Source organism: Rosa rugosa, chromosome 5 (assembly GCF_958449725.1).
Source record: "Rosa rugosa chromosome 5, drRosRugo1.1, whole genome shotgun sequence".
NCBI classification, from domain to species: Eukaryota; Viridiplantae; Streptophyta; class Magnoliopsida; order Rosales; family Rosaceae; genus Rosa; species Rosa rugosa.
Window position 1 is genome coordinate 37621027 of NC_084824.1, and position 13338 is coordinate 37634364.

At 39.2% G+C, this 13338-nt stretch overlaps 1 protein-coding gene across 1 annotated transcript; it reads right to left on the reverse strand.

Moving 5' to 3' along the window:
* Positions 1-3786: 3786 nt before the first annotated feature.
* Positions 3787-5207, reverse strand: LOC133708121 (EG45-like domain containing protein). The gene is made up of 3 exons (XM_062133575.1): positions 5066-5207; positions 4068-4344; positions 3787-3956 (listed from the first exon to the last, which is right to left on the reverse strand). Exons 1-3 carry the CDS (start codon positions 5175-5177, stop codon positions 3950-3952), a joined length of 396 nt encoding a protein of 131 aa, XP_061989559.1. The 5' UTR covers positions 5178-5207; the 3' UTR covers positions 3787-3949.
* Between the last annotated feature and the right edge of the window lie 8131 nt (positions 5208-13338).

Genomic DNA, 13338 nt, shown 5'->3' on the forward strand with positions numbered 1-13338 from the left:
GAAAAGGCACAAGCATTGAAAGCCTTTCAAATCTTTAAGTCTAAGGTAGAAAATCAACTAGAAAAGAAAATCAAAACAGTGAGATCAGATAGAGGTGGTGAGTTCTATGGCAAGTACACTGAATCCGGCCAACAAAAGGGTCCATTTGCCTTGTAGCAAGACAATGGAATTAAAGCTCAATACACAACACCCTATAATCCAGTAATCCACAACAGAATGGTGTTGTAGAGAGAAAGAATAGGACACTTTTGAACATGGTTAGATGCATGATGTGTACAACTGGTTTGCCAAAATTTCTATGGGGTGAGGCTTTCAAAACTGCAAATTATATTTGCAACAGGACACCTAGCAAAGCCATAGAAAAGACTGCTTTTGAGCTTTGGTGTGGCAGGAAACCTAGTCTTAATCACTGCCATGTTTGGGGATGTCATGCAGAAGCTAGTATTTATAATCCAAGCTTGAATAAACTTGATCCCAAAACTATTAGTTGCTATTTTATAGGCTATCCGGATAAATCTAAAGGTTACAAGCTATATTCTGCTTATCATTCACCTAGGATCTTTGAAACTCATCAAGTAAAATTCCTAAGTGAAAAAGTTCACAATACAAATTTTGAGGATTTAACCTCAGATTTTGAGGAAATTGTGTCAGATGAGAATATGAGTGTAGCATTGCCTTTAGAACAAGAACCATTAGCAACAGAAACTGTTACAAAAAATCAAGATGCACAAGATCAAGTGCCTGATCAGGAAATGCATCTTGATGATCATCAAGCTAAACTTGAAATTTTACATGAACCTATCCCTGATGCAGAACCTCAAAATCCTCAAGTAGCTCATCCTAATCCTGATAATCCTCAACCTAGAAGATCACAGAGAGCAAGAAGCAGAAATTGAAATGGACTGTGCAGAGGATAATAATCCAACTACATTTAATCAGGCCATTGAAAGTAGTGAATCTCATCAATGGCAGCTGGCAATGGAAGCAGAAATTGATTCGATGAGCCAAAATGCAGTTTGGGAATTAGTTGAAGCTGACTCCAAACAGAAACCTATAGGTTGTAAATGGGTTTTCAAAACTAAAAGAGATGCAAATGGCAATGTGGAGAGACATAAGACAAGGTTAGTTGCCAAAGGTTTTACACAGAAGGAGGGCATTGACTTTACTGAGACTTTTTCTCCAGTTTCTACAAAAGACTTGTTTAGAATAATCATGGCTTTAGTTGCTCATTTCGATATGGAGCTACACCAGATGGATGTTAAGACAGCTTTCCTGAATGGTGAACTACATGAAGTGATTTATATGAGGCAGCCAGAAGGTTTTGTACAAGCTGGAAGTGAAAACTTAGTGTGCAAGTTAAGAAAGTCAATTTATGGCCTAAAGCAAGTTTCTAGACAATGGTACAAGAAATTTGATTAAGTGATTTCTACTTTTGGATTTACTGAAAATCTTGTTGATGAGTGTGTGTATTTAAAGATAGTTGGGAACAATTTTATTTTCCTAGTTCTCTATGTGGATGATATACTTTTGGCTAGCAATAACCTAAAACTGCTTAAAGATACCAAGAGCTTTCTGTCAAAGAATTTTGACATCTCTTTCGAGAAGCATCCTATGTACTAGGTATTGAGATTAAAAGAGATAGGGCACAGAGACTACTTGGTTTGTCTCAGCCCTATGCAAGACTTATTGGAAGTCTTATGTATGCACAAGTCTGCACTAGGCTAGACTTGTCTTTTGCAGTAGGGATTTTATCAAGGTTTCAATCCAATCCAGACCATGAGCATTGGGTAGTTGGGAAGAAAGTGTTGAGGTATCTGCAGAGAACTAAAAGTTACATGCTTGTTTACAGACAAGTGGAGGATCTGAAACTTGTTGGATTTTCAGATTCTGATTTTGCAGGAAATTATCCAGACTCCAAGAAGTCAACTTGTGGATATGTATTCATGCTTGCAGGAGGTGCCATTGCTTGGAAGACCATGAAACAAACACTTGTTTCAACTTCCACCATGCAAGCTGAATTTATTGCAGTATATGAGACTATGTGTGAAGGACTTTGGATTAGAAATTTTTTATGCAGACCAAAGTGTTGAGTCACATTGTGGCTGGTACACTTGTGATTTATTGTGATAATGAAGCAGCTGTTTTCTTTAGCAAGAACAGTAAAAGATCAAATAATTCTAAACACATTGATTTGAAGTATTACAGTGTTAGAGAAAGGGTAAAGCATGGTGAGATAGCTGTTTTGAGTATTGACACAAATTTACAACTAGCAGATCCTTTCACCAAGGCCTTGTAAGTGGCTGCATTCCAGAAGCATACAACAAGCATTGGAGTTTTAGCTAATTTAGATGCTTAGGTTCAATAGAGAGTTAGTCCAGTTGGAGCAATTTAAAATTTTAAGGTTCCTGAGTTCTTGTGTTTTCAGTTGTGATCTTTTGGTTTTATTTGTCACAACTTATTTGTAATGACAGTTTATAGTTATCAATAAAATTTTGAGGTATTTTCAGATTTTGGTAATTGCTGCAGCTTTTGAAGAATGTTCTGAAAATTGTAAATTTTATTTTGTTTTTATACTTGCAATCAGATGGCCTTGAATCATGTTTAAGCATGATGTTCCAATTCAAGTAATAAGCATTAAGGCCATCAGTGTTTAGTAAACTGCTTGAGTTTCTGGTTTAAGAAACATTCAGTAGGACTTGGTATATGCCTTCTTGTTGATACACATTAGCATATATCGTATCATTTCTGGTTTGACATATGTGGATTGCGGGAGCTTGTGTTTGTGGTATTGAAACTCTGCATTTTTGTTAAAATGTATACTGTTTCTTGCTCTGCATAAGTAACTGTGATCCGACCATGTTGGAATGGATTTATGATTTAAGTTTGTTATCTGGCGCGCACTTTGGTAGGTTAAGTTAGTTTTGATATTTTCTGGTGCAAATCATCAAGGATAATGTGTCAGTCCAAGGGGGGAGATTGTTAGAATCAAATATGGACTTGATACAAATTATCATAATGTATATGATGATTAGCTTAATATCAATTCTAGTTTAACATGGATACAAACTGAAAATCAATACTAGTGGCTTAATGAAATAGTGTATCAATTCATTAAGTAAAGTAATCCAATTCTTAGTCTGCAAGAAAGACTACAATGAAGTGTTACATTAAGGATCTAACTAGGAGATCTAATCCGATATGAACTTCTTTAATGGGAAGTTTCTTGAGGTTTAAGTCACCTATATAAATAGATGAATTGGTCCCTGTTGCTGCCACATTGATTGCATTAGTTCTGTCCATTGAGAAGCAAAGTTGGTAAACAACAGAAGGCTACATTCAAGTGATTGAGTTTTGCAGCTGCAGAAGATGGAATCCATGTCTGTGATTGCTGAAGGTAAGCCTTGTTCCTTTTGTGATTGTTGTCGAGTTAATTTGCATATGATTGTGAGCATGAACATATGGTTTTTACAATAAACTGTGGGTAAACTGGGCTATAGCCTAGGTATTGTTGAGGTAGAGAGAAGTTTAACTTTATTAGCTACCTTATATTTAGCTTAATTATCCTATATTTTTTTAAGTTGACTGCATTCAAGAGTTCTAGCTCCAGCCCTTGGTGCGTTGTGAATTGAATTGAGATGTGCATTTCCATTGCAGCACTTAATTTCTTGTGTTTGTAAAGATGTCATTGATTCTTTTCAAAAAAAAAGAAAAAAAAAAAGATGTCATTGATTATTTGCCTGTCACATAGATGATAAGTACGTGCAGGCAATTGTCGATCACTAGGAATAAAGAGTAACATCCATCTTTATTTAATCACAAGTGAACACATATGGTAACATCAGCTAGCTTCTGAAATGTGAAGCATAGAGTTTCAATACACTGCGTGCTGCTTATTTTGATTACAAGTGGCCTTTGATAGACATTATAATGATGGCTTAGAGAACTAGCTTCAAACCCTACACAAAGAAAAACGTATAAAAGACAGATAAATGATATAGACGTACTTAACCAAAAACAGAAATGGATTAATTGGGAGAGAGAGAGAGAGTGTGTGTGTGCGCGCTTACTCAGTGAACTCAATATTGATTTTGCCAGCATCAGGGTTAGCGATGGCAGCAAAGGCTTCTTGAGAGAGATCGATGGTTCCATGGCATCCAGGGGGACAGAAATCCACGATTTTAACCACAACGCTGTTACCTTTGCAAGGTTTTGGCACACCTTGGTTTGTGGCTCCAGTGCATTTTACTCTATACCTTCTTCCACAAGCACCTTTATTGTCCCAAATGGCACTGCTTGCTGCAGCTATCATCACACCGTCGTTTTTATACCCATTGCATGCAGAGGCTGCAAGTCAACCAACAATTCACATATTGCTCGATTGAGTTTATATTAATTGATTCCAGTCGATAGTATGTTCAGTATTATTATTTCCGTACTAGCATCATAACTAAACAACTCGATCACTCCGTTCACCAGAGACAAATATTAGAAACGTACACTCGATGTCTATATTTGCCACTGGATGACTTTTGCTTCAAGTTTCTGTTGTTTATAATATCTTTTTCAGGTAAGAATGGCCTAAGAGACATTTTGTAAATATGGTTAACTTTCTCGAGTAATAGTTGACAGCATGCCAACAAGGAGCCGGATCATCTTTGTTACTCTAGCTGTATTATTGACAGTTGTATTTTTATTAGTCAGTAATTAAGTTTAGATTCTAATTACGCTAGCTGGTAGTTATGCTAATTAATTACTAGCTTCTATAAATATATAAGCTAAAAAACTTCTCTGTAATCTTTAGTACTCGATACATAATCAAAATTTCAGAGAGAAAATCCTTTTTGTTATTGCTTCATCGCCAACCTTGAGTGGTCATTGATTGTGATCGATCAATTTTACTAGGCCATTCAATATATTCAGACCCTAAACCCTAAGCCATGTTCTCAATACATATGCGCTGGGAGTATGTGAGGAAAGTGATCGATAGTAATTAAAACTGGACATTACATATATTGATCACTTAGCGTTTGAGAAATATTCAAAATGGAGAAATTCAAATACTTACGAACGTAAGGAGGTGTATAAAATGTTGCAGTTCCGTGTTCCGCGTATGCGGCTAAGGGAAGGCATACAACCATGGCCACCACCACAAACAACACCTGCATTACAAGTCCCATACTTATGGCTGATGTTCTGCAATATTTTGTATGCAGCAAACTGACTCCCTCCTCCCATTTTATAGTGGAAGCTAGCTTACTAAACTAGCAAGTCTTCCCCTACGTACTGTAGTTTTCACATGCTGTACTCAACTATCTCGTTCTGGCCCGCTTCATAATGTAGCTCCAAAACTATCGATTTGGGATATTCTTCAATCCAGCATACAAGTAACATAGCTAGGTGTAATTGAATTATTGTTTTAGCTAATCTCTATGACTTTCTCTTGGGAAGAAACAACTAATGCCAAAGTTTGTCACACATGTGCACGCCAAGGGTTTTTGTTTATAATTTTTGCAGATCTTCCTAAACACATAATGTTAAGAAAGAAGAAGATACTTCGGCACAAGAAGCTAGATCATGATATATCAAAACAAAAATAACCAGCGCAGAGCCGTATCAGCTAGAATAACCAAATTAAAATTGCTAAATCTGTTGGAGCATAAGATAACTGCCATTAACTGGCAAACATCCTGTCAATTCTCTACTGACGCTCTGACCGTAACAACTTCAAATTTTGCAGAAAACTAGTTGCAAATGTTAACCATATTCCTAAACCCACAATATCAAAACACACAATTCTTACATACAAATACATACACATATGCATATTGAATGAGTATAAATCAAGAACAAGTTATAGTGCTAAAGAGATCATCACAACTAGTCTTCTGCACCGCTCTCTGTATTCTCTTTAGCAGACTCTCTATCTTGGCTCTTCAGCAGTTTTGGAGAACATTGACGCAATCGGAAAAGTAATCGTACGTAGGTTTACAAGCAATAAACCTAAAATAAAGAATTTGGAGTCCACTAGAGATAAATGAGAAAACTCTCAATTTGATTGATAATATGATAAAAGATAGGTTCTGCAGCCGTTTAAGGTTGCTTATATATGAGAAAAAAAACCCTAGGGCGACTAACAATGAAACCCTGAAGCCCGCGGGTAAAAACAAAACAAATCTAAAACAAACTAGAAAACCGAAAATTCTGAAAAATAGTAAATTGCAGTTTTGAGGCCATAAACGATCCCGAAAGCCCGAAAAGTTTTGTTTATGGCGTCGTTCCCTTTCCAAAAAGGTTTAGAAATCACGATTCGGACACCGAATGCCAAAGTTGCAGCAAACCGGGTTTTCCTCCTTTTCCACGATCTAGCTGTTCTTCAATTCGGACCGCCATTCGTTCTACATCAAACATGTTTGACTTTTTATCAATTTTAGCAGTTGCACCAGTATCATAAGTGGCTCTCCATTTTAACATTTAGCTATCTCGCTCCTACATATAGAGAGCGAGATGAGCCTCTCTATTATTTTTCTAAATTTAACTTTGATGCTCATAATTATAGGTAATAAGTAATTTCTTTGTTGGGGGTTAGGGTTGTGTGCCCTATCCCAAATTTTATGTAAATGATGCTTATTTTAATGTAATGATGTAATTACGTGTGATGGATGCTTATATCAATTTTTGTTGGGCTAAAATGCATGTCTAGGAGTCTAGTCAACTCTAGGTTGTGTATTAGCATATCTAGAATAGAGTTAGAGGCTTGACCACCTCTAATTTTCAAGCCAGAACCTTCAATTTCATATTGTAGGGATTATAAGCATGGTGATCTACACCGTTGTATGACTGCAAGGACGAATTTCTTAGTAGTCTAATTCCCAATCTTTACGCCAATAAGAGTGAGTTAGTGACCGTTGAACCAACTCTATCTCTCTCCAATTGAGTTAGTGTGACCCTTGAACTGGCACATTAGTATTGTAATTGAGAATATATGGTCCTTGAGCCTTGACCACCTTGGATACGACTACCGCCTAATCATGGAGTTTTCATTTACATGAGATTAGCATCTAGAGCATTGAATTTGGGTGAAAGAGCCATCCTAGCTGTCACGCCCTTGATTTTTTAACACAACTAAAAATCGATATATAATCTCATAATTATACATGCGTGATCATCAATACAAAATACCTAGAAACTTTTTCCCTTAAAATTTAATACATATTGATGCTCTGAACCCACTATGTCAATATTGACCCGCTCCGTAGAGTCATATATTACATAAGCTTACGAATTAAATTGTCAACAACAAAATAAAACGTAAATGCTCATCAGAGCTAACTATACAACGAAAGTCTTTATAAACGGTAAAGTCACAAAAATGACTTCCTACCGTAAAGCTGCAAAGGCGCTACCTCAGCTTCACCCACGATTATCCTAACCCGCAAGATTAACCCCTACACCGTTTGAATGGTGCACCGGGTTGCCACACAACAAACCCGGTAAGCTTTTGCAAGCCCGTATGAGTAACTCAAAACCACCACAAATCAACTCACACCAAAACAAAGGAAAACAACTCACTCCTTGATTCCTTAAACACCACCTAAAGAAAGCAACTTACGCCTTGTTTTCTTCCAACCCATTCAAATCATGAAATAAGGAAAGCAACTCACACCTTGATTTCCTATTCAAATCACGAAATAAGGAAAGCAACTCACACCTTGATTTCCTATTCAAATCGTTAATAAGGAAAACAACTCACACCTTGTCCCCTTAAAAACCGTTAATAAGGAAGCAACTCACACCTTGTTCCCTAAAAACACAAATTCATGAGTTTAGATATAACCTCGCACCGTTACCCCACGAATTTCAATGGCAGACAGACTAGAGTTCTAACTGATCGTAACCTGTCACCCGGCCAAGGTTCAACCTTACGATATACTGCCCAAGGTCATAGACCTTCATTCCTCGGACTTCTCAGAACCTTGGAATAAAAATGTTACACAAATCTCAAGGCTTTTCAAAACAAATCGAAATCAACATTTCCACAATAATTTGTTTTACGAAAAGCCATAACACAAAACAATAAAAAACATCATTCATGCATATTGTTTTCATAAATCAACAAAACCCACAAATACATATATATTTCACGTAAATATATATATACGTAGTCATCCGCTCAGGAATGCCTACTAATACCAACTATAGTTTGCAGTTAAATCAATAACTCTGAAAACGATAAAGGTAATTTTGTTCATAAATGAACCTCGTGAGATTACTCACCTCAAAATTCCCGCTGCATCTTCACACCACTAGACTACTTACAGAACGCACTCTGTCAAGCACCTAAGGAAAGTACAGTCTTGATTCAGTCAATGGAGCACAAGGAATAACGTTCGAAACCCTAAATCGAACTAAAATTACCAAAGTGACGCCAATTGAGGCGAAACCACATCCGAGACCACCCAATGTCTTAGGAATACTTCTACGATCGATATGTCAAAATCACAAGTCGATCGGACGCTCAAATCCTCACGGATCGAATCATCAAACGGTCCGAAACCGTAAAAATCACAATATAATCATACGATCTCCAAAAATTGCATATTATATATCGAAACGCTAGTATATACGAGTAGAAGATATATAATACCAGAAAATATCCCTTACATGGCCAGAAGGCCGCCAAAAAGCCGCCACAGTCGGTGGTGCACCCATCACCACCACCGCCGGCCAAAACTCAAAACTAGCTTAATCCAACCGTTCAAAATGTCAAGAACATCAAATTGATCAACTTTAATACCTGGGGTCGAGCCAACTCGGCCAAGATCGCCGCCTATCGCCGCCACAAGCCGCCGTGAACTGTTCACCTTGAGTTGATATGATTTTGACGTGAATCGATCCAAACAAACACCACAGGTCGATCAGGGAGGCTCCTACGAACTCAACCAAGAAGACTTGAAGCCGTGACGTCGCCGGAGCTAAATTTTCCGATCGGGTCCGACTGCATCCAAAAGCTACCACCACCTAGCGCCGCACACGGTGAGAATCGTTGATAGAGGACGCCACAGGGAGGAGCGCACGGTGGAGGCGAGTCGGTCTGGCTTTGTTTCACTGGAAGAGGTCGCCGGAAAAGCCAGGTCGGCTCGGCCGGATCCGGGTCGGGTCAGTCGAAAATCAGGAGAGGGAACGGAGAGTTTCTGAGTTTCCAGAAATGGAAACTTGCCAAAATGAAAATAGTAACCTTCCAAAAACGGAAATCCCTACATATAGTAACTTTCCACAAGTACCAGTCCCACAAGTACGAATAAATCATGCTCAAATCCAATTCTCATTCTCAGCAAGAAATGCCTTCATCTCAAAGTACAACTTACCTCGATCAATAATGGATACAGGTACCCCACCTAGTACCACAATAGTAGGAATCTTTACCACACCACTTGGTGGTAACCCAATCATTTCAATTCAAATCAACCATAGCCTATGCATCACAACTCAATAAATGTCTACCCATGCTGGGACACAAAATCAATCTAAGGTCTAGCCCCACCTGCCCCACACACAAATCATCACCTGTCATTGTAATTAAAATCAAAGTGGTATAGATCCTCTACTACCACAACAATGAAGGATGCATCACACAACATACCACACTCAAAAGTCTAACTATAGCTAACAGGCAAAACCCAACACAACACAACACACGAAAAGAAGTACGCAACTATCACACATCATTCTAGCAACCCAAGCAGAAATAGATAAGGTACCTTCTTCCCCGGTATTCTGCTGACCAATAGCAAACACCCTAGCCTCCCCTTGAGACAGTTGCCTCTGCTGACTCCCTTATCCCCTATCCTGCTGCTGAGTACAATCCCTTGAGAAATGCCCCGTCTGGCCACATGTGAAACATGCCAAGTTCTTCGCTGCAACCCAGCCTGATCATCTGTCTGTCCCTTCACTGCTCTCAGCAGTTGCCTTTCCCTTCCTTCGGGAGTCCCTCTCAGCCGACTCCTGCTCCTGAAAAGTCTGGTTCTCCTGCTCAATGGCCATAGCCTTAGCGAAAATGAGCTCCATCACCTTCAGTTCCAGAACAGCGACATCGCGCAGGATCGAAGCATTCAGCCCTCGCTGAAACTTCATAGCTAAACTCTCAGCATCTATCTGCCTCACAAACCTATACAGTCTTGAGAACTCTGCCTCATACTCCCTCACACTCTTAGTCCCTTGGACTAACGAGATCAATTCCCTTTCCAACTGCTCCCTCACTGAAGGCGGAAAATACTTCTTCCTGAATAGTTCAACAAAACAATCCTAGGTCATGGTGAACACATCCATAACTCTCTGTGTGCCGCTCCACCATACCCATGCATCGCCTTGGAGCATAAACGCCGCAATCTTTCTCTTCTCAATGTCGTCGCAGACGACCATCTCGAAGTAGGTCTTCATGTTCTCGATCCATTGATCTGCCAACATGTGATCCGTACCTCCTTGAAATGGAACTCCTCCCAGCCTCGAAATCTCCTTTGCCAACCTCGATGAGTGACATCCATAACATCCACAACAGGTGGAACAGGCAGCTCAACATTCAATGCCTCGACATCATCTGACAGGACCCGCTCCGGATTCACCTTGATATCCAAAGTGGCCCTGCAGGGCCCACCTTAGAAGAAATTCTACCAAAAATTTGGCGGAACTTCCTCTAAAAGTAGACTACCCAAAACCTGTAGAAAGACATTTACACTTCTAAAATAATCCACCCTTAGTCTTCTGCAGCCACCCTGCTCCCTAAATCACAACATCTCCCATTTCACAAAACAATTCTGAACTTAAGAATATTAATCTCATGGGTTATCAGAGCAATCTAATGCACAGGCGTACAAGAAGATAGAATACAAGATAAAGGTCCGATACTTTTATAATGCGGAAGCTATGACAGCTATGCCTCAACCCCATGTACGCTCGACCTCAAGCTAAACTAGCCTGCAAACTGGGTATTTGAAACCGAAGGGCCCAGGGGAAAAACATTTGAAAATCGTTAGAGTGAGTGGACGAAAAATAAGTAATTTCGAATGAACAAGTGAAACTTAATGCTTTCCCAAGTTATTCTCTAAAACCTCACATGCAGTAAAAAATCTTAGAAACACTCTTAATCATCATCTTTATTGAAATCTCAATTATGTAATGTCGATCATCTCGAAATCTCTTTAAAATCTCAAATCCCTCAAATACATAATGATATTCCAAACATCTCGTTAAATTAGTCATATCTCAAATCACATCTCAAAATAGATGATGACTAAAGGGGACTGCCGATTAGTCATCGCATGCCACTTGGAGGGGACTGCCGACCGGACGAGGAGGTAATGGTTAGAGGGGACTGCCGACTAACCATAGGTAGTTAGAGGGGACTGCCGACTAACTATCTCATGCCATATGGAGGGGACTGCCGACCAGAATATTGTCTGGAGGGGACTGCCGACCAGGTAATGCATGCATGTGCTAACTTATTTACCTCCTCAATAAACTGGAATCAACCTCTTTCAAATCATTGCTTCCGGAAAGAAACTCGATATTACTTCAATAAATCATCAATAATTCACCGAAAGCATGACTTAAGAATATCTCGATAACTCAAAGCCAAAGCTCAATATCTCAATAAATCCTCGAAAACATAAATCCTCGGTAAATCAATAAATGCTTTCGGAAAGAATCTCAATATAACTTCAAAGCTGATAAGTGCGGAGCTCAAAACTCAAGAAATCTCGATAATTCCATCGTGCACTAATATTTGATAAATCATTCGTATTTGTATATCATCATATAAATCGATAATCGAAATCAATAATTCTCATAGTATTTTCTTAATTAATCACTTCCCGAAAATCATTTCCCAACTCAATAACTCATAAATAACTATCTCGAAAATCTACTAAAAGCCCTCGGGAAGGAAATCCACTAATAATCCCGTAACTCATAGAGCATAATAAATCTCAAGAAATCAAGCTCATAAAATCATAAAACTCAATAATTCAAATAATAAATTAAACCTCAATCGGAAAATAATAATATACTGCATGCACAATTAATTTAAAATAAATGTCCACTCAGTACTATTTAGGCGACCACTCGCAGTAGCTCGGCACGTCGCCCAGTACACAATTATAATTCATGAATAACAATCCGGAAATTAAATACGATTCCCACATCAAATCTTCATAAATCAACATTTCTATTTCTTCTCTGATTTAACTAAAACTTCATCATTAACACCAATTCTTTAATTCAAAGTTTCTAGGGCAGAATTGAGAGAAATCAGACGGTGGAATTCTCATAAATCAATAACCAAACTATTGAACTTCGGAAATTCCGATTAATATCCAAACCTCCTCCAATTTCCACCAAACACCTATCCATAAATTTGTGACAACATATACCACCCAACAGACCAAAACAACCCACCAGGAACGGCCGGACGCGCCCTCACGCGACACCACCGGCGGCTGCGCCTGGGCCCCACGCGCCGCCGGTCAACCACCATATCTGGCTACCAAATTATATCAGCATCATCAACTCAACATTTTAAGCATTTTTCATAACTGTGGCCAAGCTCAATTTCAAGTCTAGATACTCGAATTTACCTCAAATCCATGTGGAGGTTCTCGTCGTCGATTCGCCGTAATCCGGCAAAATTGAGGTTACCCATTGGCATGGGTCGAACCACGAAGACGAGGACTCCATGCTATGGATGGTGGAACGGCCGGAAATTGCCGGAAAACGCGAAATCGCCGGAGACCCGAAATGCCCCCGCGGTCACCGCCTTGCTGCACCTCCTACGACCCAAATCGCGCCACCAAAATACCGCAGACGTGATGAGGAGGAAGAGAGGGTTCCATAGCCGCCGGCATTGTCCAAATCCGTTGCCGAACGAGGGAAAAACCACCGGCCGAAGCTGACGGGGTCGGAGAGAGAGAAACGGAGAGGAGAGAGGGAGTTACCCATCTGACCTACCACAGTAACTTCCCATATATATAGGAAATTACCATGAACAGTAACTTTACTTTTTCTCTTATAACTTTCGCATACGAACTCCGATTTTTACGTACCACATATGCACACACTCAGTTTAACGTCATCTACAACTTTCATGAAGAAAATTTTCTCAAAATTTGACCCAAACAAAAAGTCAACTTTTAGGGCCCCCTAAAAGGTCGAAACGGAGCCGAAAATAAAAATAACTCTCGTTTACCGTCCGAAAGACTAGTAAACTGGTAAATTTGGATTCGGGACGTTATATCATCCTCGAATATCTCCTCCACAGGAGGGATCCTGCCCCTAACTCGAGCTTTA